General features: G+C 55.5%; 1 protein-coding gene across 1 annotated transcript; it reads left to right on the top strand.

The window, feature by feature from the left end:
• Positions 1–197: 197 nt before the first annotated feature.
• On the top strand, positions 198–24,668 carry SPMIP7 (sperm microtubule inner protein 7). Its single transcript, XM_059656183.1, has 9 exons — positions 198–809; positions 6,567–6,664; positions 7,842–7,918; positions 8,450–8,588; positions 11,161–11,228; positions 11,943–11,984; positions 12,632–12,739; positions 22,229–22,336; positions 24,495–24,668. Exons 1-9 carry the CDS (start codon positions 251–253, stop codon positions 24,613–24,615), a joined length of 1,320 nt encoding a protein of 439 aa, XP_059512166.1. The 5' UTR covers positions 198–250; the 3' UTR covers positions 24,616–24,668.
• Positions 24,669–25,307: the final 639 nt, after the last annotated feature.

Raw genomic sequence — 25,307 nt, 5'->3', positions numbered from 1 at the left:
GGCTTTGTTCTGTTTGTGTTTCCTGCCCGGGTTTGTTGCCGCCCTGTGCGTCCTTTGGTCAAGAGAAAATACCTACCTTCGAAAAGAAAAGAGCAAAAGCCCTACCTTGTCGACATTTAGAAAGCCACGTCAATACTGTTACGATAAACTAACCAGTTCTCAACTATTGGAAGTATATGTTTTATTGTTAAAGAGAAAGGAGTCATCAGAAACACTTTATTTGCAGTCACCCAATTTTCTAAGAAAAGCTATGGATATACATTCACAGCACACACCTGGGAAGATAAGTATCTCTGAACGGTCCATTCTTTCAGGAGCAAAGGCGGTTGAGAATGCAGATTACCCACACTACTATAATCTCTTAAGAAAAATGAACATGCCTTTTGTGAAAGGAATGGCGGACAGACACGACTGTGAGAGAACGGAAAAGAAATGCAACCCTGCTTTTCTTAAATTTCACCCTTACCCCCCTTCATTCGTACCAAACTATCATTTACACTATCCTTATCCCCCACCATATGGGCCAGATTACCCATTATTTCCACTCCGTGATGATGTACCCTTAGGTGATCCCTGTTCGGGGTTCATGAGTCCTGGTGGCGACGCTGATTTAAAGCCTGGCATTGGCCGAACCATCCCAAGCCTGGTGGATTTGAGTGACGTGAAACCTCAACAACGAGTTCCCAGGCCAGATACGGGATTTCAAACAACGCTAAAAAGGCAAAAAATTTTATTAGAAGAACTAAAACAAGACAGAAAGTGGAATTCCAGGGCAACTTCGGATACTGCCATCAGAGCAAGACTTGGAGGTAAATAAAGTGACATTGGCTTTATAATTTTTAAACATTGAAACCAGGGAGAAGGAGCATGGATATAAGATTCATTATTCAGTAGATAATTTAACATAAAGTTGTAAAGAACCAAATAAGAAAATCTTATTTTCAAATTATACATTGTAAGGAAAAAGTAAAAATGATAAACCTTTTATAAATCTATCTGTAAAATAATATTTGGTGTTTAAAAGTGCATTCATTAGTATAAGTGACCAACACAAATTACATGTCAGGTAATCTATATTTATAAAAACATAATATGCTAATTAGACCAAACAACCTTCCGGACATCCTTCCAGAGGAAGCTGGGGTTGCAAGGGCCAAGCCCCTTGCACGAATTTCGTACATCAGGCTTCTAGTTTATTATATAAATACTAGAGGCCCAGTGCATGGATTCGTGCACCAGTGGGGTCCTTTTGCCTGGCCTGCAGGGATTGGGCTGAAACCAGCTCTCTGACATCCCCTGAGGGGTCCCAGATTCTGAGAGGGTGCGGGGCAGGCCGAGGGACCCCACCAGTGCACGATTGGGGCTGGGGAGGGGCCACGGGAGGGGTCCAGGGCATGTCCAGCCTATTTTTCCCAGTCCCAATCAAGCAGACCCCAGCAGCAAGCTAGCCTACTGGTTGGAGTATCTGCCCCCTGGTGGTCAGTGTGTGTCATAGTGACTGGTTGAACGGCCAGACACCTAGCATATTAGGCTTTTGTTATATAGGATAGATAACCGAATTGTACCACAAGCCAAATTCTATTTGACGCTGATAATTGTGTAGCATGCCGCATCATCTCTCTGGAAGAAGTAAATCTGATGGTTATGTGAGAGTTAGGTAAGGGGCTGGAATGGGAAAGTAGTTGAAAGTGAAATTTGGCGTCTGGTAAGAACAGGAGCTGAGAAGCAACCCCTGCAGAAATAGCTTCACACAGCTCTGAAGGCACAATTGATGAACCTCCTGACAAGCTGTACCTCATGGCGGCACTCCCAGAGACTGTCGCCAGCCTGGCCAGCAGTGCTGGCACTTGCAAAGGAAAGCCACGAGAAATATTCCTGTATGGGAGTGTGTCTGGTAGACGGGAAGTGCAAAGAGACTAACATCTTTGAGCATGTGGAAGGGAAAAGGCCAAACACGGCGTCAAGAGATGCTGAGCTTCCTCTAGCACTGCTTCTCCTCCACACCCAGCCTAGACCAGAGGCCTAAGCAGGCAGTGGGGGAGGGACAGTGGCAGCAGCATATGGTGGAGCAGTGGGGAGTCATGGTTCCTGCCACTGCACGGAGAGAAGCCATAGGTAACTGAGACTAGAAAAAGGGGTAAGAAAAAAGGTAAAGGGAATGAAATAACGCCACATATCACGCTTCCGAGCCATACCCTCCAGGTACCCGCTTTTGAACCAGAAAGAGCAATTTGGGGACATATACTAGTAAGCATAGGATAAGAATTATGCTTTTAATATGCACTCCAGTTGTTGACTTAACAGAGGGCTTAGGGAAATACCTTCGTTTGGAATTTTCATATGAAGAGTGTAAATAATGTTCAACTACCAGATTTTAAGAAATAATTGTTTTACAATCTATTGGAAATACTACTTAGGGAAAAACAGTATTACCAAGAATCAAATACTATCTAAGGTGCAGAATTGTCTTAGGTACGTGCATGAGGGGACCATTGGTGAGTTCAGGTCCATCTCAGACAGCACCTTGCCCTGATTCTGAACTAGCAACTGCTTTTCTAGCCTGTCAGCAAAGGCCTGGAGCTCAATCTTTTGCTAATGTTTTAGTGTATAACAGTATTCATTGTCGAGGACGCTTCCTTAAAGAGAACAGAGTTCATTTTTCATAGTGCTCCCATTGTAGGCAAGTAGGCCACTTTTCTTGTAAGCAGACAACCCCAGCCTCAGGTTGGGCTGTTTCTGTAAGTTTTTCTAAGAACTGTTTTCCAACAAATTACAAGTTTAAGAAATTAAAGCTAATTTCCCACTAAACTAGGGTTAACAGAGGTTGTACCAGCAACTCAGAACTGAGTACAGAGTTTATCCAGCCTCCATATTGTGCTACCGGGATCAGTAAAACAGAATTCAGAAGATAGGCTCTAGGGTCAGACAGTCTGGGCTCATATCCAGGCACAAAGCTTACTTTCACTATGACCTTGGGCTAGTTACTAATCTCTCTGTGTCCACGTATCCTTATTTGTAAAATAAGTTCACATGCTAGTAAAACTACTTTATGAGATTATAGTGAGGGCCATTTAGTGTAATTCATGTAAACATGTCTGACATTAAGGAATGAACCATGAGCCAATAAGTGTTAGATATTACAAAGTTAAGCAAAGTCTAGAGTTTCCAGTCACTTTACACTTAAATTGGCAATATTACTCCTTTTCTTATAAAGTGTAAGAAATAATGAGTTAACATGTAAAATACTTAGCATAATTTCTGGAACCTGGTAAAGCATTCAGTTAATAGCATTTATTATTATTAGCTATTTACATTTTCAAAGAATAATGCCAGGAGTTCAGGGATTGGTTGCAATATAATTTGTCCTAGGCTTTCAGTGACTTTGTAGATCCTGGAAATAGTCATTATTTATAAATAAGAACTTCAGTTTTTAGCAAACCTGAATCCATGTGATTCCTAAGACATTCTGATAAGGAAGCACATCTTCTCAGAATTAATCGTGTCACAGCCCAGTATGCTTTCCAGTGGGTTTTCATAAATACCAAAGCCAAGTCATAAACGATTGGATGGCTGGCTTCTTGCCCAATTCCAAGCTTGTCAAACATTTAACTGATGCGGCAGTTCCGTGTTGCTCAGAGTTGGCTTTCTTTCTTGTGCACTGATCAAGTGTCCCAGACTTATCCTAATTACATTCAAATCCTTTATTGCTTGCTCTTGGTTCTCCTTGCAACGGGTGACACAGTCACCCTTGTCACAGACAGAAAAAGATGTTGCCTCTTGCGACAATATATGTAACTCTTTGTATGTCTTCCGACCTTTTTAAAATCATCGTCTCAGCTTGAGCTGCTATAAGAACATACCATTGACTGGGTGGCTTAAACAACAGGTCCCTGTTTCTCACAGTTCCAAAGGCTGGGAAGTCCAAGATCAATTTAATTCTTGTTGAGAGCCCTCCTTCTGGCTTGCAGGAGGCTAACCTTCCGTTGTTTTCTCATATGGCAGAGAGAGAGCGAGCTCCAGTATCCCTTTCTCCTCTTAGAAAGACACTAATCCTATCATGGGAGCCCCACCCTCACGACCTCATCTAAACCTAATTACTTCCCAGGGGCCTAACCTCCAAATACCATCACATTTTGGGTCAGTTCTTCAATATGTAAATTTTGGGGATACAAAAACATTTGCTCCATCACAGCTCTCAGCCATTTTTAAGTGCATATAGTTCATTGGTATTAAGTACAGCATTGTGCAACCATTACCACAATACATCTCCATAACTTTTTCCAACTTGCAAAACGGAAACTCTCTTACCCATTAAACCCTAACTCCCTAGTTCCCCCCTCCTCCTCCCCTGGAAACCAGTTTTGCTTTCTGTCTCAATGAATTTGACTCCCCTGAATACATCGTATAAGTAAAATCACAGCGTGTTTGTCTTTCTGTGACTGGCATGTTTCCCTTAGCATAATGTCATCGTGGACAACAGTGTCCATGTATTAGCATGTGTCAGAATTGTCTTCCCTTGTAAAGCTGAGTACTTTCCCATTTTAGGCATGCACTACTTTTTTTTCCATTCATCCATCAATGGACACTTGGGTTGCTTCACCTTTGGGCTGTTGTGAATGATGCTGCTATGCACACACATGTACAAATATTTCTTCAAGAACCTGCTTTCAGTTCTTTAAATATGTACCCAGGAGTGGAGTTGCTCAATCCTATGGTGATTCTATGTTTATTTTTTTTTAGGAACTTCCACCCGGTCCATCACAGCAGCTGCCACATTTTACAATCCCACCAATAGTGCAGAATCCCAATTTCCTGCATTCAAGGAATAAAACCCACTTGGTCATGGTGTATAATCCTCTTGGTGTGCACTTAAAGTCTCTTCTATAGTATTCTGGAGAGGATTTTGCATCAGTGTTTAGTAGGATATGGTCTGGCTTTTGCATCCCTGTAATGATGGCTTCATAGAATGAGTTTGGAAGTGTTCCCTCCTCATTCATTTATTTTTTTTAGAAGAGCCTGGGGAGGACTAGTATTAATTCTTCTTCAAACATTTTGCAGAATTCAGCAGTGAAGCTGTCTGGTCCTGAGCTTTGCTTTAGGGTAGGTATTTGATTACTGAGTCAATTTCCTTAGAAGTTACAGGTCTGTTCATATTTTCTGTTTCTTCATGATTCAGACTGGGTAGGTTGTGTGGTCCTAGTAATTTGTCCATTTCATTTAGGTTATACAATTTCTTGGTGTACAGTAATTTCATATAATTATTTTCTCCATACTAATCCTATATAATAAAAGCCTAATGTGCAAATTGTCCCCTCCACCAGGAGTTTGACTGCTCACTATGACATGTGCTGGAGTATTACCAAGAATCAAATACTATCTAAGGTGTGGAACATGGCAGGTGTTGGCGATGCACTGCAACCTCTAGCTGGCTACCTGGGGGCGGGAGTGATGGGGATGGAGGTGTGGTGAGAATGTGGGGTGTCTGCTGAGCTAACTCTCACTCCCTCTGCTACCCTCCCCCGGGATGCCAGGGCTTGTGCGCCAGGGAAGCCCCTATGCTCAGGTGCTGGGCGCCCATAAGGAGCCTGCCCTGCACCCACGCAACCTCTTCTGGGTGAGCCAGGATGCAGCCACAGGGGCCGGTTGGGCTTCCTGTGGGTTTGAGCAGGAGCCGGTCTGCGAGGTCGACTGGGAGAGAGTGCACTGCCCACCTGGCTTCAGTGTGGTGCCGCTGGGCAGCCCAGAGGCCCACGCTGCACCTCGGCCTGCAGTGTCCAGCCGTGCTCACCGCATCTCCGAGTGAGGACTTGGGCACCTGTGACTCAGGTGGAGGGAGGTGCATGGGGGCCCAGGGGCCCAGGTGCTGCCCAGGGCCCAGAGGTCAGCTGGGACCTGCCCTTCCATGGCAGATGCTCGTGCTTCGATCACTGGCCAGGCCTAGGGATCACACCTCTGCACGAATTTCATGCACCAGGCCTCTAGTTTCTTATAATTACTTTTATTTCTGTAAAATCAGTTGTAATGTTTCCTTATTTGTGATTTTACTTGAGTCTTCTTTCTCTCTTATCAATCTAGCTATTCTTTTCAAAGAACCAACCTTTGCTTTCATGAATTTTCTCTATTTTGTATTTACACTCTAATCTTCATTATTTCCTTCCTTCTGCTAGCTTTGGGTTTGGTTTGTTGTTTTTTCTAACTCCACAAGGTGTAAATGAAGGTTGTTGGTTTGAGAGCTTTCTTCTATAATATAAGGGTTTATACCTATGAATTTCTGTCAGTGCTACTTTTGCTAAATGCCATGACTTTTGTTATGTTGTGTGTTTTCATTTGTCTCAATATAATTCCTAATTTCCCAATAATGAGGAATAAATAACAAGCAATTCTACACTATTACAACAATCTAACATGCAAATTTCAGAGCTATCCTGTTCTCACTGATGAGAAAAATTGTTGGATAACCCACCGAAAAGTTAATTCCCAGCATGCATTTCAGCTTTCTCATAGGAAGTTCTGGTGGAAGGGGTGTTCGCTGCAGGGTCACGGAAAGGTGTCCTGTTTGTTTGCAGGCTGGACCAGCCCAGTGAGAGTCGCTCCTCCCCAGCCTCGGCATGAAGCGTGCTCAGTCACTCACACGTACACGTTCGGTGAGGAAGCGGTCTGTGAGGTAAGGCTCCTTTCCGGGGAGTGTGATACAGTGTTTGCACTTAAATTAGTTCATTGTCTGTGGTGTTTATAATTTGAGCCGAAATAGCTACCACTTTAAAATACGCCTTATGTGCCAGGCACCGTGCAGACCTTCACAGTCATCGTGTGTCTTGCATTATCTTGTGCCTCCCCGACAGCTTTCCTTCAGGGGAGGACTGAGTAGTAGAGGCTGGTAGGGCCCAATCCAGACCCCCATCGCTGGCAAGTGCACCTCCTCCAGCAGCCGGGACTGACGGGCGCCCGTGGCTGACAGCCACCAGCTCAGAGGACATGAATTCACAGACTGCAGAAGCACCGCAAGTCTGAAAACAGATGACAGAGATAGAGCCTCTCCTAAACAAATTATCTTGGAACTGTAGAAAAACCAGTACAGATACCCTAACTATAACCTGAGCGGGGGAAGGGGGGGAGCTCACAGAACACCTGCAAGCAATTAAACTCAGTGCAGTCCAAAGACAATGAGACGTATTTGTTATTAAATAATCATAACCATAAACTAGACCTCTAGCCCGTCTAGAACATCATTCAAACGCGAGGATGAGTTACAAAAGAGGGCTAGAGAAGTTCGCGTCCGTGAGAGAATTCCTGGAAACTGAACTTGAGTGAGAAGAGCAGAGCCAAGGGCCGGGGTGGGAAAAACCAAGGAGGACACGAGGAGCCAGAGCAGCGGGACTGGCAGCGTGGTGCTGAGTGTAAATAAGGGGCCATCGGCCATGCCAACCACAGCGCTACATTAACAGTGAGTTAGTTTTGATAAAATGAGATGAAAGAGAGGAAGAGGGTAATACTTCAGAACTAATGTGCTTGTGTTATTAGACAAGACAGAAGGTTTTTTTAAATGTTGCAATTTTATGGAATTAACCGCTATTTGTCAACAGTAAATATTCAAGGGCTTTCTCATAAAAATCTGACTTTATGTTAACTTTGATATACACCTTTGTGGATTTTAACTTAATCGTTAGGAGAATATATGCAAAATGTGAATTTCCCGGGCAGCAGAGGAAAGCCGGGAAGCATAGACTAGTTGACCCCACAGATGCTGTCGAAGGAGAAAAGGGAAGAAAGGGAGAGGCAGCAGGCTGACTCGAGGCATCGTCCATCCCCGCTCACGGCTGGTCTTTCTTCATGCCTTCTAGGAGGACAGAGAGCTCCCTGCACAGCCAAACAAGAAACGTGATGCGAAGGACTTGTTTTATATGTCCTCGACACAAAGGTAAGAACTTTTTCAAATAGAATTTTGATTTAAAATTTTATTTTATACTTAATGATATAGCCCCTTTGTGTCTCCATTATCCTGAGTCCTATGAGAAATTCAGAAAACATCAGATAGAGATATTTAGTTACTTATGTTATTGCTAACATAAACAGGTCAAGGAAGCATCTAAAAAAACCCTCTGTTTACTAAAAAAGGAAAACCAAAACAGAACGGAAATGCTCAGAGAGAGAGAGAGAGAGAGAGAGAGAGAGAGGAGGTGAGTGCAGTATCAGAGAAAACAGGAGCTGATTAGGGACCTCATTGCATGTGCCATACGCAGTTGCCATACAGAGTATCATGAGTGTGATAGTCTCCCACACCCACTTGCCCCGCCCACACCTGAGGGGAGGTGATTGTCCATGGCATATGGGGGGGGGCAGAGAAGGGGGGGCACCTTAGAATTCTGCCTGGGACAGTGTATGATATTGTGGTGAACTAGACCGACTGAACATGTGTTTCCATAAAAGGCGATCATGTCACACTTTCCAGAGCTTATGAAAGCGTTCCCTGGGACAAGATGCTGGCGCCAAGACTCGACCCAGAGGAGACCACGGTGGAAAGAGCTGCCGACCCCGTCTCACAGTGTTTCACACAGAAAAGATACGAGAGGGTCCCGGCAGTAACTCAGGTCAGGGGCCGCCCGGGCGCAGCGTCTCACTTACTGACCTGAACTCCCAAACTCTGCGCAACAGTAAGACTTACTTTATTGCTAAGAATTAGGGAAAGAACGAGTAAATCTGTGCACGTCTGGTTGGCAGTGCCATCATCATAAGGTTATCAGTCAGCTCCATACTGTAACATGATCTGTTGTACTTCAGGCGTGTGTTTAAGGCGCCGCTTTCTCAGAAGGCTTTGCATTGCCTGTTCACTCTCCACACTGAAGAGCAGGAGAGCACGGTGAGGACCCAGAGGTGACACAGGCCCAGAGACCTGTGCGGAGGCAGGGCTCCCCGGAAAGGGCTGGCGCTGAGCTTTCGGGGGCAGAAAGGGACGGCCTGAGTCTGGGAAACAGAGCTGCCTTGGGTTCTTTTCATTTCTCAACACCGATTCGTCCCGGGCTGTGGTGGCCACGCCAAGCCCGGAGCTGCTCCCACAGGCCCTCTCCGCCACTCCTCGGGGCAGCGCACTTTGCACAGCGTGAGCCTGTCCCCTGACCGGCACAGGCCCCCCGACCGGCACAGGCCCCCTGACCGGCACAGGCCCCCCGACCGGCACAGGCCCCCCGACCGGCACAGGCCCCCTGACCGGCACAGGCCCCCCGACCGGCACAGGCCCCCCTGACCGGCACAGGCCCCCCTGACCGGCACAGGCCCCCTGACCGGCACAGGCCCCCCTGACCGGCACAGGCCCCCTGACCGGCACAGGCCCCCGCAGCCCATCTCTCCTGCTCTCCCTCATCGTCCTCCCGCCCGGCCCCCACGCGCCCTCCGTCACCCATCAGTGCAGCCTGTGCTGCCCTCGCCGGCCTCAGGCCCACGCTCTTCCTCAGGCCTTGTCTGTTGCAAATGGTATTCCACCGCCTTCATCGCTGTTTCTTCCAGGCTGAGTCCCAAGGACCCACCAGGTTTTAGCACCTCAGACCTCTTCGGCCTCCCAGCAGCCCTGCTCTGCGCTGGCAGATCTGGTCCCAAGGGTGCCCTCACCTCCCTGCCCTCCTCACTTCTCAGGAGCCGGGCAGGCCCTGGGCCTGTGCCCACCGTGGAGTTTTAATGTGCGCACATAAAGCCCACCGGTCTGAAAAGGAACCGGCGACACTGCAGCCCGTCCTCACCGCGGGCCCTAGGCGGCCCAGCAGCCCACGTTATCCTGCAAACTGCTTCAGCTTTTCCAGGGGAAATGATAATAAGTGAGGAAAACAGCTTTAATATGGTCTCAGCAGGGGATTTTCATATCGAAATTCAATTAAAGGACAAAAGGAAGTGTCTAACGTATCACTATTTTTTTAAGGATTTCTCAGCTACATGAAAGTATTACATCTTGGTCATATTATTACAGATAATGGTGTTAAATTATGCTGCTATCCAAAGTCCTTCCTGCATGAGGCGGTTCCAAGCGGGGGGAGGGGGGGAGGGTTGTCAGGGAAGGGGAGACCCGGCTGGGGCTGCAGCGGGCACAAAGGTGGATCCACATCAGCACAGTCTCGGGTGAAAACCACAGCCAGACCTTCCCGGGGCTTCGTCCTGAAGGAGGGGGATGCGGCCGGTTCCAGCGGTGAGAGCACAGCTGGCGTTAAGGGACGAGGCCAGGAGTGGCTCTGGAGCCGGCCGAGTTGTGAGGGAAGCTGCGATGCTTTTCCTGGGGAGCCTGGGCTTGCCTCTGGGGTGTCGGGGCAGTGAAGACCCTGGGCTAGCGTCTGGGGTGTCAGGGCAGTGAAGACCCTGGGCTAGCGTCTGGGGTGACGGGGCAGTGAAGACCCCGGGCTAGCCTCTGGGGTGTCGGGGCAGTGAAGACCCTGGGCTAGCGTCTGGGGTGACGGGCAGTGAAGACCCTGGGCTAGCGTCTGGGGTGACGGGGCAGTGAAGACCCTGGGCTAGCGTCTGGGGTGTCGGGGCAGTGAAGACCCTGGGCTAGCGTCTGGGGTGTCGGGGCAGTGAAGACCCTGGGCTAGCCTCTGGGGTGACGGGCAGTGAAGACCCTGGGCTAGCCTCTGGGGTGACGGGCAGTGAAGACCCTGGGCTAGCGTCTGGGGTGACGGGCAGTGAAGACCCTGGGCTAGCGTCTGGGGTGTCGGGGCAGTGAAGACCCTGGGCTAGCGTCTGGGGTGACGGGCAGTGAAGACCCTGGGCTAGCGTCTGGGGTGACGGGCAGTGAAGACCCTGGGCTAGCGTCTGGGGTGTCGGGGCAGTGAAGACCCTGGGCTAGCGTCTGGGGTGATGGGCAGTGAAGACCCTGGGCTAGCGTCTGGGGTGTCGGGGCAGTGAAGACCCTGGGCTAGCGTCTGGGGTGACGGGCAGTGAAGACCCTGGGCTAGCGTCTGGGGTGACGGGCAGTGAAGACCCTGGGCTAGCGTCTGGGGTGACGGGCAGTGAAGACCCTGGGCTAGCGTCTGGGGTGACGGGCAGTGAAGACCCTGGGCTAGCGTCTGGGGTGATGGGCAGTGAAGACCCTGGGCTAGCGCCTGAGGAGCAGCAGGTGGAGCCTGTGCCTGCCTCACAGTGACTTGCTCTTTAAGTGTCTGTCGCCCCTTCTGATGGTTCTAGATGGTCGGTGGACTCTGGGACAGATTTCAGACGAGATCCTTCTTGGTTCCGGCCAAACCAGTCAATTTGTAAGTTGCATCCCTAACGTGCCTCCCCAGGCCTCCCCATCGCACGCTGATCCCTGTGGGAGGGCTTCCCGGAGGCCACAGACTCCATCCCCTGCGGGTGCTCAGGCCGCTGCCTCCTCCCCCCGCCTCGTACCCGCTAACGGCTGGACTGCTCAGGTGGCACAACGCAGCACCCGAGCGCCCCCAGGAACACCAGGTGTTCCCAGGTGGCAGCTGTGGGCTTCGGGGATGAGAAATTATCTTTATCAAACTTCGTGTCCTCCACTTCTTTAGGGTCCTACTAACGCTAAAAATGATGGGTTTATTACAGATCCTTCCACATAGGTCATTTTTTTCATTTAGTCTAAAAAATGGCACTTCTGCTTTTGAAAGTCCCTTTATTTTGGTTCTCACTACAACCCACAGTCCACGTGTGATCACTAAGGGAGTGCAGAGCAGAAGGAAGACGCGTGGGAAGGTGCGCGCTGGCGCGAGGTCATGGCGTCAGCAAGCACGTGTCCCTGAGAGCTGGGAGCCAGTTTGTTCAGTGTTTGATTTTCACTTACAACGACAACTTGACGTGATTCCTGTTTAACATTAGAAACTTGCAGAGGCCACTTCCTCTGCGATGGCTCTGAAAGCTTAGATTTATTTGGAAAAGAAATGCTATAACAAGTGGAGGTTTTGTAAGTTAATATCAAGAACTCAACTGCCCGTATTTTCTCTTTTCCTAAGTGTGAGTCCAAGTTCTAGAAGCAAATACATTCCTCTCTACACGTAAGTAATGTTCCCAGTGTTTTAAAATGACTGGATTCACATCTAAATGTGTGTGCCTCGCTCCTTTCGGCAGCGCATGCCTAGTCACAGACGCTAACACTTTCCTAGCACTTTCCTAGCACCTGCTCAGTGTCAGGACTTTCCTCGGAGCCCTGACAGGTTTCAGCACAGAAAGGCGCATTGCTGGTGGCCCGGGTTCCGTCTCCCGGGACCCTGCTAGCTCTGCAGGTCCCACCCCTGCCTTGCCCGGGCCGCCTCCCTGGGTCCACAGATGGTCATCCGGGGCCTCAGTGAGGGCCGCAGATGGGCTGTCAGTTCTGCAGAAACAGCCTTTCTGTCCTCGGAAGCACAGGCAGCCATTCCTCTCTCGCTGGTCCAAACTTACATTCACAAGAGCCTGGCAACTCCTATTCTGAGAAAGAAAGCCTCTCCCTATTTTTTAGGCAGATTGTTCCATCATCATGTCCTTCCTTCCTCCCTCCCTCCCTCCCTCCCTCCCTCCCTCCCTCCCTCCCTTCCTTCCTTTCGCATAGTCAATTTTTGATCTGTTTTGGCAAATAATTTGGGGGAGGTAGGACACTGTTTATTTGTTCCGTCCGTATTTCTTAGAAAGAAACCTGTGCTGTCCTTTCTTTTCCTGCTCCCAGCGGCCACGTGCAGGCCACCAACGCTGACGACATTGACAATCCCTCCGGAGACATCACATCTCTGGCCAAGCCTCGGAGCTCCAGAATCCTTCACTCACAGACAGGCTGGTGAGTCCCCCTCGTAACTGCCCGGACCTCTTGTTAAGGAGGAAGCGTGGTGATGGGCGTTACTGTAATGGAAGGAAGAAGCTCTGAATGTGGGTTGAGGAGAAAGGTGACTTTGCTGAGTCACTGACGGTCAAAGGAGGTTACATGTTGCCGAGACTCCCCTCAGCCCTCGACATGGGGCCGAGTCCAGAGGAGGGATCAGCTGGTGACTCTCCCATCCTGTAGAATAAAACCGTATGCTAAGTGTCTGGTTGACCGGTTGGTCGTTCAACCACTCAAAGCGTAATATGCTAATGATATGCTAATGCCGCTCAACCAGTCACTATGACGTGCACTGACCACCAGAGGCTCATGCTCCGACCGATAGGTTAGCTTCTGATGGGGTCCGGCTGATCGGGACTGAGCGAGACAGGCCGGACATGCCCTGGAGCCCTCCCACGGTCCCTCCTGGCTGGTCAGCCTCCCGCGGTCCCTCCTGGCTGGTCAGCCTCCCGCGGTCCCTCCCTGGCTGGTCAGCCTCCCGCGGTCCCTCCTGGCTGGTCAGCCTCCCGCGGTCCCTCCTGGCTGGTCAGCCTCCCGCGGTCCCTCCTGGCTGGTCAGCCTCCTGCGTCTCTCCCTGGCTGGTCAGCCTCCTGCAGTCCCACCCGGCTGGTCAGCCTCCTGCGTCTCTCCCTGGCTGGTCCACCTCACGCAGCCCCTCCTGGCTGGTCAGCCTCCTGCGTCTCTCCCTGGCTGGTCAGCCTCCTGCGGTCCCTCCCGGCTGGTCAGCCTCCTGCGGTCCCTCCCTGGCTGGTCAGCCTCCTGCGGTCCCTCCCTGGCTGGTCGGCCTCCTGCGGTCCCTCCCTGGCTGGTCGGCCTCCTGCGGTCCCTCCCTGGCTGGTCGGCCTCCTGCGGTCCCTCCCTGGCTGGTCGGCCTCCTGCGGTCCCTCCCTGGCTGGTCGGCCTCCTGCGGTCCCTCCCTGGCTGGTCGGCCTCCTGCGTCTCTCCCTGGCTGGTCGGCCTCCTGCGTCTCTCCCTGGCTGGTCGGCCTCCTGCGTCTCTCCCTGGCTGGTCGGCCTCCTGCGGTCCCTCCCTGGCTGGTCGGCCTCCTGCGGTCCCTCCCTGGCTGGTCAGCCTCTGCGGTCCCTCCCTGGCTGGTCAGCCTCCTGCGGTCCCTCCCTGGCTGGTCAGCCTCCTGCAGTCCCTCCCTGGCTGGTCAGCCTCCTGGGTCTCTCCCTGGCTGGTCAGCCTCCTGCGTCTCTCCCTGGCTGGTCAGCCTCTGCGGTCCCTCCCTGGCTGGTCAGCCTCCTGCGGTCCCTCCCTGGCTGGTCAGCCTCCTGCGTCTCTCCCTGGCTGGTCAGCCTCCTGCGTCTCTCCCTGGCTGGTCAGCCTCTGCGGTCCCTCCCTGGCTGGTCAGCCTCCTGCGGTCCCTCCCTGGCTGGTCGGCCTCCTGCGTCTCTCCCTGGCTGGTCAGCCTCTGCGGTCCCTCCCTGGCTGGTCGGCCTCCTGCGGTCCCTCCCTGGCTGGTCGGCCTCCTGCGGTCCCTCCCTGGCTGGTCGGCCTCCTGCGGTCCCTCCCTGGCTGGTCGGCCTCCTGCGGTCCCTCCCTGGCTGGTCGGCCTCCTGCGGTCCCTCCCTGGCTGGTCGGCCTCCTGCGGTCCCTCCCTGGCTGGTCGGCCTCCTGCGGTCCCTCCCTGGCTGGTCGGCCTCCTGCGGTCCCTCCCTGGCTGGTCGGCCTCCTGCGGTCCCTCCCTGGCTGGTCGGCCTCCTGAGGTCCCTCCCTGGCTGGTCGGCCTCCTGCGGTCCCTCCCTGGCTGGTCGGCCTCCTGAGGTCCCTCCCTGGCTGGTCCGCCTCCCGCGGTCCCTCCTGGCTGGTCAGCCTCCTGCGTCTCTCCCTGGCTGGGCTGGTCCACCTCCCGCGGTCCCTCCCTGGCTGGTCAGCCTCCCGCAGTCCCTCCCTTGCTGGTCAGCGTCCCGCGGTCCCTCCCTGGCTGGTCAACCTCCCGTGTCTCTGGCCCCGGTGGGGTCCCTTGGCCTGGCCTGCGCCCTCTTGCAGCTGGTTTCAGCCCCATCCCGCAGGCCAGGCCGAAGGACCCCACTGGTGCATGAATTTGTGCGCTGGCCTCTAGTAAGTTCTGAAAGGAAATGCCTTTAAACAGAATCATTCTAAAATTTTAAAGGAAGGATATGGGACAAAGCAATTAAAAATATTCAACAGGCATAAAACTTAATAATGTTCTCCTTTGAGGTGCACGTTTGCATTGTGAATAGTTTTATGAAGCATTTTGCTACCAAAAATGGGAACATCCCCTGGGGTCACCTTCAAAGAGAGACGAGCAGCCGGGCAGCATGTCTGACACTCGGTGTGAATTCACCGTTTCCCTTGGACACATTAGGGAGCGGCCGTTCTGCTCCATTTTGCTGTTAATTCTGCTTTTTTATTGTTATTATGTATTGGTTTCGGGTGACAGCTGAGTGGCCAGACAATCGTGTACTTGACACAGGGCGCCCCTCGCTATTTCCAGTGCCCACCTGGCCCGGGCATCGTGTCACCATCTTCCTGGCTGTTTCCTGTGCTGTCTCACCTCCCCGTGACTGTGGGGGGACTTCCCAGCTGTGCTTCTCAGTCCCTTCACCCCTCCCGCCCCCCCCCCCCTTGAGTCTGTTCTCTGCATCTGTGAGTCCGTTTCCATTTGGTTTGCTGCTGATACTGTTCTCCAGCTTCCACATGTACGTGAAGTCAGGGTACTTGTCTTTCTCTGACTGACGGACCTCACTGAGGGTAATGCCCTCCAGGCCCCTCCATGCTGTCGCACGTGGTCAGCTGTCCCTCTTCCTGCGGCCGAGGGGCTCCATGCACACAGCCCCGGCTTCTTCGTCCCTCGTCGCCGAGGGCACTGGGCGCTTCCACAGCGAGGCTGTTGTGAGCAACACTGCAGGGACCGTAGGGGCGCATGTGCTTTCCAGTTAGTGTTTCAGGGTTTTGGGGTAAATTCCCTGAAGTGGGACCGTGGGTCATAAGTCAGGTCCGTGTCCAGTCTTTTCCGGAAACGCCATGCTGTCCCCACGGCGGCTGCACCAGCCGGCAGCCCCAACAGCAGCGCACAGGGGCTCTCTCCTCCGCATCCTCGCCCGCACTGTTTGCTGGTGTATTGACTGCGGCCTCGCTGACGGGTGTGCGGTGATGCCTCCTGGCTTAAGTGGCTTCTCTCTGACGGTCGGTGACACTGAGCGTCTGTTGGCCGTCTGTGTGTCCTCTGGGAGAAGCGTCTGTCCAGGCCTCTGCCCATTTCTGAGTTGCATGGTTTGGTGTGTGTTGGTGTTGAGTGGTGTTAAGCTCTTTATAAACTTCGGGTGTTGGGCCCTTGTCAGGTGGTTCGGGGGGCGTCCTCCCCCTCGGCCGTGTCTCCAGCTGCTGGTGCTCTCCTCCTGGGCACAGCCTGTGTGGTGTGATGTCACCGTGTGTGTGTGCGTGTGTGTGCGTGTGTGGTGTGATGTCACCGTGTGTGTGTGTGTGTGTGTGTGTGTGTGTGTGTGGTTTCCCTTGCCCTGGAGATCAGCGAGGGGTCAGGACGTTAACTGCAGTTACCCAGGTCGGGCACTAGAGGGCCTGCGAGGTGCAGAGTTTCTTCCTTGGATTAGGTTTCCACCTGAACATATTCTTAACCTTTTTAAAAAATTTATCTTTATTGTTGTTTTGTGGATGTCCCTCATTTCACAAAGTGCTTCCGATTTCATTGTGAAATGTGGATACAAACATGCAGTGCTCCCTGCTCCGTGTGAAGTAGAGTAACAAGCAGGCGCCGCCCCCCCCCCCACCCCCCTCGCTAGAGAGGGAGCACCTCAGGAATGTCTCTGACCACCTGCGCTCCTCCCGACCGCCCCGCCGGTCCCTTCCCACGCACGTCATCTCCACCGGACTGTGCCTGCCCTGCTTGCCCTCTTGGTGACTTCAGTGCACAGATGGGGGTCTCTAAACAGAACATGCTGCTTCTCTAAACCACATGGAGCTAACAGCAGTGCCTGCGATGGCATCTGCATAAAGTCCAGTCCTGGGCCAGCGAGCTGGGGAGCTGAGTGCAGGGGGCTCCGTCCTGCTGGGGCGAGCATGGCTCTTCCTCTCGGTTGCCGGGAGCCGGTCCATGCTTGCTGTTTCAAGGGACCTGGCATATATGGCATACTGTTCTTAATATGTTTGCTCACCTTCTTGGCACTATGTGTTTTAACCAAGGTCTCCTCTCTGAGAAAGGTTGTTTTCCCCAGGTAGGGATTTTCCCCTGAAGTTAGGGAGGGAATAAAACCCCTCAACTAAGTGCCAGGCGGGTAATTAATCCCTTTAACTACGAACAATCATGCTTAAACTACATAATCTTTTCTCCCTGGAATGGAGATAAGAAACGCCCTAACCTTTGTAATAGAGATTGATAGGATTGAATCAACTGGTATAAATACAGTTGTAACAAGACAGAAACACTCAGAACTCAGAACACAGAAATCATGAGACAGAATTCAGAACTCAGAACTTAGAACAGAATCAAGAAGACAGAGCCTACACGGAGCCTAGAGACAGAAGAACTTCGCTGGAGAGAGCATGCCGGAGGATCCTGGAGAGGGACTGGCCTCGGAGCCTAGAGACAGAGCCTAGCAGGAGAACATGGCAAGGGATCCTGGACTGAACCTGACTACAGAGATTGGCAGGAGAACCTGACTGGAACCTGGACACTGAACCTGACTGGAGAGCCTGGACAGAACCTGGCTGGAGAACCTAGCGAGGGAACATGGCTACAGAACCTCGCTGGAGATCCGAAGCAGAGCCTCTCTGGAGATCAAGACCAGAACTTGGCTGGAGATCCTGGCTAGGCTGCTGATCAACTGAACGCTGTCTCCGTGTCATTCCTTCTTCGCCGACTCCGTCCACACCTTTGGGGACCCCTGGACCTGCTGGGGTTGGACCCCGGCACTCGGTCTCATCCAGGCTTTCTGAGGGGGCACCTGTGTGAGGGGCGCCTGTGTGAGGGGCGCCTGGGTGAGGGGTGCCTGTGTGAGGGGCGCCTGTGTGAGGGGCGCCTGTGTGAGGGGCGCCTGGGTGAGGGGTGCCTGTGTGAGGGGCGCCTGTGTGAGGGCGCTGAGGCAGGAGAGCCGGGCCAGGCCAGCACACTCCTCGTTCACCCTGCTCCCAGCCTCCTCCCCTCTTGGTACGCGGTGCCCCCCCAGCACAGGAGGGAAGGATCGGCTGGTCGGCTCCTGACTGCCCTGAGGCCTGCATCGCTCTCATCAGAGAGACAGTCGGGGACCAGACGGTGCTCGCCCTGCCCGGGTTTCCAGCAAAGGTGGCAGCAGAGGAGCCACAACTCATGGCCTCCCTTCTCCTCCCTTTTGCTGCGCCCCACCCCAGGCCTCCCCGAAGCCAGCCTGGACCTCGTGGGGTGCCCCTCCCACTGCTCCCCACCCCCCAGCGTGCCCTGCACCAGCTCTGCACCCGGGTGACATGGCTCCCACAGGACCTCAGAGCCTCCAGCCCTGTGTGAGGGCACACGGCTGGCAGGGCGGCCCTGCAGGTACATGCCAGCTGCCCTGGGCCCGGGCCCACGCCCCTTCGTGGCTCTCACCCTCTTACTCTGCGTGCGTGTCTCTGGCCCCTGGGGTTCTTTAAGCCCCACGTGGGCATTTGCAGTCCTGAGCTGGAGGCCATCAGGAGCCCGCCCGCCCTCCGCCTGCTCTGCACCTGCCAGCGGCGCTCCATGGACAGGCCAGGTAACTGGACTCGCACCCACCCCCGTGCGGCGCTGTCCCCAGACGGCTCTCCTGGCTCAGCCCGGGGGCCTGGCGGGAGGGCAGGCGTGTCCCAGCCGGTGCACGTGCTCCCGCCCTGGCCTCTGCCTGGGGTCCGTCCTGCCACTTGCGCCGAGTTAGCTCTGGGCACAGCACTTAGACGCTCTGACGCCCCAGGCCCACGTCTGCGAAAGGGGCCTGACCCCAGACCCACAGCGACACGGCACGCGTGAGGGTTAAACAGGCGATTCACGGGCGCCTTTAGAGGTGCCTGGGCGCGGCCCTCCCTGCGATATCAGTCACGTGTGTATCCAGAGGCGTGTGCTCACCGGGGCTCTGACCGTGTGACATGCCTGCGTTCCCCAGGTAGCATGCTTGTTCCGTGTTCTCTGCAGCCTGGTTGGCCTTGAAGTGCACACACCTGTGCTCTCCTTCCTGCTCGCCACACTCCCTTACCTCCCAGTGAGTAGCTTCCAGCTTGCTCTGCTTTGCTGAACAAAACCAGCTGGGTGTAAACTCAGGGCAGTGGTCTCAGCCGGGGCTGCACATTAGAATCACCTGGAATCTTTGTAAAGTCCTGATTTCTGGGCCTCATCCTCCGGAAATTCTGTTTCTTTGTTACTCATGTTGTGGCCCCACCCCACAGCAAAGAAACAGAATTTCCGGAGGGTGAGGCCCAGAAGTCAGGATTTTACAAAGATTCCCAGGTGGTTCTGATGTGCAGCCACGTTGAGAACCACTGACTTAGGCAGTGATTCCTGCCAGTTTACCTGGTAGTGAGAAGTCCGGGCGTATTTTTGGAACTGGTTACAGGCGGTGTTCAAAGAACTGGCAACTGAGAGATGAAAATGTGGACTCTTCTCTGCTTTCCTAGCTGGGGCTCTGACGGCGCCCCTCCCCTGAAGTCCGCCTTCAAGGGGGTGGTCTCAGTTCCCCCCATTGGAGAGCTGCGCCCGGCCTGCGATGCCCGGGTGGACGGAGCCTGCCCTGCGGACCCTGAGGGTCCAGCGGTCGGAGGAGGAGCCGCATGGGGACAGCTGGCCCTTCCAGACGTCAGTTCCCTGAGGGACTGAATCCGTCCCTGGAGCCCACAGCTGGTCTTCCATTCAGCCTCCTTGCTCCTGGCTTATCGTCAGAGATGACGCAGTGGGATATGGCGCGTCCATGACGTCATGGGCAGCCCTGTGCTGTGCTCACGGGGAGCTGTCCCCCAGGGAGCTGGGTGCTGCTGTTCACCTGGCCCCTCCCAGGACACAGCCGGCTACCCGGCTCCCCACCGCTCTCCCCTCCGGGCCTGGCTCTGCTGACCCTCCAGGGCCCGGCTCTGCAGGTGTTTGTGGGGGGGAAAGCCCGTCACAGAGGCGGGTTCCAGCGACCGCATGGAAGCGTGTGTGTTTGGGTAGACACGCAGGAAGCATTTCACTCTGGCATACCTCTCTGACATTCCTGCGCTTGTTCAAGAAGATTCCAAGAAGCCCCGAGGGGCACGGCCCGGAATCGGCGGTGCCGGTTCTGCACCAGGTGCTGCCAGCCCACCCGAGACTGTGGCTCTCCACAGCTCCCCACTCCACCGCCCACGGTGTCGCCCGGGGAGCCCAGGCCACGGGGGTCGGAATCACAGGGCCTCCCGAAGCCCCAAAGTGCAGTGTGCCCAGCATTTGGCGGCACGTCTCCACATCTGGACAGCTGTCTGCACTCTCCCCCTCCCCTCCCCTCCCCTCGCCTCCCCTCCCCTCTCCTCCCCTCCCCTCCCCCTCTGGGCTGGGCTCTCTGTGCGTCTCTGATTTCTTTAATACCGTGTGTTTCCACTGAAGGTAGTTGAGCACCAAAGTACAAAGTCCCTGTCGCCACTGCCACTGGGGCTCCCGAGAGCCCAGGCTGAGTGAGGCCCATGGGCTGCCCGCACAGTAGCCTCCTGGCTGCTCAGGGCGTTGCCTAGGGCTGGGGGGGGGCTGGCTCCTGTGGGGGCCCTGCCCTTCAGCTCCCTGTTGCGGCCTCCTGAGATCCACTGGCTGGTTCTGTGTGTTCTGCTCTTGCCCTGGGCGCGAGCGCCCTCCTGTGAGCGCTGGTGCTCCTGCCGTGTCCCTGCCAGCAGGGAGGCCAGCCAGCGGTCACAGTGCCTCCTGGGAGGAGACACCTGAGGCCTGTCAGGGACCCGTTCTTCTCTGACCTCTGGCCCTGCACACGCCCAGTGCTCTGCCGGAGGCTGCTGCTGGGGGTGGGGGGGTGCAGCGGGCTGCCCTCTGTGCTCCGGGCGTGAGGCTGTGGGCTCACCTTTGTCCCCCAGAGCAGCCCCCAGAGGCGAAGGCCTAGCCCCGAGGGTGTGGACTGAGTGCAGGGAGTGCCGTGTGGGAGGGACGCTCATGCCCAATCGCTGCGCGTTCCCCGGCCCTGGAGGGGAGCCCCCCCCAACCCCGCCCCCCCCCCCCCCCCCCCGTCTGGGGCAGCACTGGGCCCCGAGCCGCCTCCCCAGGACACGCCCTAGAGGTGCAGGAGCCTCTGCAGGCACAGGCTGTGCTCCTGGGCGCAGGGGGTCTTGGAGAGGGGGTTCCGCACGTGCTCTGCTCGTCCCCCCCCCCCCGCTGGCGGGATGGGGGGAAGCAGAGGAGGGGGCTGTACAGGCTACAGGTGTGCGGTTTCAGGAAATCAGGGAAAGCCGCGGTGCAGAGCATTCATGGTGACGAGAAAGGCGTCACTCAGAGGCAGGCGTGTGCCCGTGGCTAGTGGGGCAGGACCGGGCCGTGGCGGCGGCTGCTCTGAAGGAACCGGCTGCCTTCACTGGGATCGGAGCCACGTAACCCGCCAACTCGCAAATGCCGTCCCACCTCATTTCTCGAAGGCCTCCCCCTCGGTTCTGGACCGAGTCGTTCACAGAAAAAACTATCTCGGGCGTCGACCGGAACTTCAGTTTCCGACCTGACAACCTTTCATGTTGATGCCTCACAGGATGGAGGGCACTGGGCAGGCCGCTGGCCACGGGGTGGAGGGGGGAGGGAGGAGGGGGGAGGGTGGGGGAGGGGGGGGAGAGATAGAGGGAGGGGAGGGGGAAGGGGAGGGGAGGGGTGGGAGGAGGGGGAGAGAGATAGGGGGAGGTGAGGGGGTGAGGGGGGATGGGGAGTGGTGGGGGAGGGGGGAGGAGGTGGGGGGAGGGGGAGGGGGCGAGAGGGGAGCAGCTTCACAGCGGGGAGAGGCGGAGCTGGCGCTGCTGGGGCGGGAAGGGCTCCTGGACCAGCGCGGCCATTGCAGAGGGAGGAGCGGGCTGTGGATTTGCAGGAGGAGAGGCAGTCAGCCCCGGGCTCAGGGCTGTGGCACCTGAAGGAGCCTTTAGCGCGAGTAGGGGTGGTTCCATCAACTTGAGCAAAGTGCTTATCTGCAGAGGAAATGCACAGTACGCATGTGCGGCAGATCAGAGAGGTTGAACAGGAATCGCTTGGGGTCTGGAACAGATTAATTCAATTTACATTATTTCTGTCGGGGAAAACATGATTCTGTTTCGAACAAATCGCTTCTCGAACAGCCTTCTGGGAGGAACTAAGTTCGAGAAACGAGGTCCCCTGTGGTAAGGAAACGTGGACCTGAGGTGCGCGTCTCAGTCCCGGGCGAGACGCCTGCCCCTTCCCGAAGACCGCGCCTTAACGGCCTCCGCCTTTGCATTCCGGAGCGTGCGTGCTGGTGCCACGGCTGCGCTACTCACCACCGTCTTCCTTCTCTCTCCTTCCCCCTCTCAACCTGCCTGCAGCTCTGCCAACATCCCGGGGTACACGGGGAAGGTCCATTTCACAGCCACCCACCCGGCAAACACCCACGTTCCCGCCGCCGTCCCCTCGCTGGACTCGGAGGTGCACCGGTGAGTATGGCCCATCCGTCAATGTGCCGGGTCCCGGGGCGCCTCGCGATGGCTCTGCCATTACAGAGCAATTAGCTGCTAACAGGCGAGCCACGTGGTGTAAAGAATGGGGTGCCAGTCCCCAGGCACGGAGAGCTCGTCCCCATGGCTGTGCCGGGAGCAGCCGGGAGCTCCGAGCGCGCGCAGCGGGTGTCCGCCCCTGGGCTCCGCGCTGCGCACCCCGGTCTGCACGGTGGGCGCCGCGCTGCCCACCCCGGTCTGCACGGTGGGCGCCGCACAGCCCAGGGGCGAGCTGCCCGGACACTGCGCTCCGCTCCTCGGGGCGGCGCCCGCGTTGCCAGCAGAGGGAGGCTCTGGTCAAAGCCGTGTATTTCAGACATTCTGCCAACTGCAAGCACGAGACGGGAGGGGAGGGCCACCGACCCTGTTGTTCAAGCTGCTGGAGAAGCAGCTCATGGCCACTCGTTAAACCGCATCTGAGCGTCGGTGACGGCCTCACCCCGAGACGACACGGCTTGGAAAACGCAGATGCGTCCTCACCAGGGCAGCTGCGGCCCGGCGGCCAGAGAGACTCGGGCGCTGGGTGTGTCTGTCCACAGGACGGCAGTTCTCCCGCACAGGGGCCTCTGCTCCTTTAGGCAGACCAGTCCTTCGTCCGTCAGACACTCGGGAGCGTCCACTCTGGGCCGGGCACGCTCCGGGCACTGAGCCCACGGGCTGAGCAGAAACAGTCCCGCCTCCCCGGAGCTGAGCCTGATGGGGAGACAGACGGCTGGGAGGGCACAGCCCCGGAGCCTCTGTGGTGCTGGAGCCGGCGATGCCCTGGAGCCACTGGAGGGGCCGGTGCGGGTTAGCGGGGCCACAGAGTCTGAGCGCTGCCCAGGGGCTCCTGGGGCCCTCAGAAAGGCAGCGGCGGGCGGGGTGCTGGGCCCGGTGTGGACCACACGGCTCTCATTCTCATCGGCTCAGGCGTTCGCTGGCTAATCCTCACGCTCTTCCACGGGTCAGCCAGCGTCGACTGCGGCTGGGAATTCACAGGAGCCAGACCCAGTTTGCAAGGAGCTCACAGCCCAAGCACTAAGCATCTGCAGGAGGGGACGGTGAATGCTACCCTGGCCGCCACCTCCCTTGCCGAGTGCTTGCTGCCGCCAGGCTCACGGAGTCTGTGCTCCTCCAGCACCGACCCAGCCCCGTGAGGGCACCTCCCACTGCAGATGAGGTTGATCATCTGTAAGGGCCCAGGAGGCCTCAGGGGAGGGGCTCCCACAGGGACTCTGGGGCTGGCCGTGGTCTCACAGGTGCGGGGCCGGGCTGCCCGTAGACAGGGCATCCTGGCTCCAGGGAGCCCACCTCTGGGCGCTCGTGGCCAAACCATGGGTCTCTGGAAGACACTGTCAGTCCTGCAGCCCCGGTGCCGCAGTGCGTGGGCACCTGGTCACTGTCCCTGCCGTGCGCGGCCTCGGCCGAGGGCATGGCTGCTGAGGAGGGTGCAGTGGTTGAAGGGAGTCAGCATGACACACGTCCACACGAGGCAGGATGGACGCCAGGCCCAGAGAGGTGACCCCTCTGAGTCCTTCCCACCCTCAGCCCCCCACAGAGACTGGGAATCCCGGGGCTGTTCCGCTGTCTCTTGACAGCTTCCCCTCCTTTTAGCTGGGTTTTCTGTATTCTTAGCACCTACTGTAAATCTAGACACAGATCCTCAATCAGTACAACTGATTGCAGCTCGGCCAATGTGGCTCAGTGGTTGAGCGCTGACCTATGAACCAGGAGGTCATGGTTCAATTCCCAGTCAGGGCACATGCCCGGGTTTCAGGCTCCTTCCCCAGTGTGGGGCGTGCAGGAGGCAGCCGATGGAGGATTCCCTCGCATCATTGATGTTGCTCTCTCTCTCTCTCTCTCCTCCCTTCCTCTCTGACATAAATAGAAATATATTAGAAAAACAAAACTGATTGCAATATAATGCATGTAATGTGATAAATGGAAAAATGCAATAAACAAAATTAACAAAACAATGCACACAATGACTAATAATTCCTACTTTCTCTTTCGTTGATGTTCTCTCTCTGGTACGTGGGCACCTGTAGTTGAGAGAGACGAGGTTGTGTCCGTTATGCTTGTTGATGTGTTCGTTTTCTTTCTCCTCCGTGTGTTTCAGCGTCTTGAGGAGAGACATGGCCGTCACCCTCTTCCGTCGCCAGGCACCGCTGTCCCGGATGATCTCAACGGTGAAGCCCTACAACCCCTTCAACAACAGGAAGCAGACTGTAGGCTACTAAAGAGCTGCCACCCAGGGAGACTCCCCCTCGGCTGTGGGAGGGCTGTGCCGGGCCCTGCTGGGAATAAAAGACCGCGTGCGCTCCGACGGCGAGTGAGATCTGATGCCCTTCTCTGACGGGGCAGAGGGTCGGGGCGGAGGCCGTGGGCGGCCAGGCTCTGTGTGAGGAGAGTCCTTGTCGCGTGGGGCTGCCAAGCCTCCAGGGTCCTGTCCTGACCGGTGAATGCGGGTTTTAGACGGCACAGATCATGGGTGGTCATGAAGGCGGAGTGTCCAGACCAGAGTCCACTATTGTCAACTGTTGTCACTATTGACCAAGAGGGATGCGGTGCTCTTCCTGCCGTGATGGTGCCGCATCGCGGGGACAGGCCCTGAGGAAGGATGAGCCTCCCTGGCTAGGCCCTCAGGCTCCAGGGACCAGCACCCCAGGACCCATGGAGGCCACGCAGAAATGCCAGGCATGTCCACTGTGGCATCAGCCAGTGGCCTGGCTGAGACTTGCTCCAGCAGCACCCCCACGCTCGCCTCCTGCCCTCAGCCCTCCCCCGCGCAGTCTCCCCACTCGTTGCTCTCTCCTCTCCGCGTGTGCCTCCAGGATGACATAGAATCAGGCCGTGTCAGGGAGTACCAGCACCTGGGAGAGAAAGTGCAAGCTCACAAGTGCATTCTAACAATGAAGGGTTTCACGGTGAC

This window comes from Myotis daubentonii, chromosome 10, assembly GCF_963259705.1.
Source record: "Myotis daubentonii chromosome 10, mMyoDau2.1, whole genome shotgun sequence".
NCBI lineage: Eukaryota > Metazoa > Chordata > Mammalia > Chiroptera > Vespertilionidae > Myotis > Myotis daubentonii.
The sequence above is the reverse complement of the archived record's forward strand: the minus strand, read 5'-3'. Positions and strand labels throughout refer to the sequence as shown.

Bases quoted from the DNA above. Each gene is read 5' to 3' on its own strand.
- SPMIP7 (XM_059656183.1), top strand. From the start codon at position 251: ATGGATATACATTCACAGCACACACCTGGGAAGATAAGTATCTCTGAA. The intron at 7,919-8,449 runs GTAAGAACTTTT...CACACTTTCCAG, and splicing joins TATATGTCCTCGACACAAAG to AGCTTATGAAAGCGTTCCCT. The intron at 22,337-24,494 runs GTGAGTATGGCC...CGTGTGTTTCAG, and splicing joins CTGGACTCGGAGGTGCACCG to CGTCTTGAGGAGAGACATGG.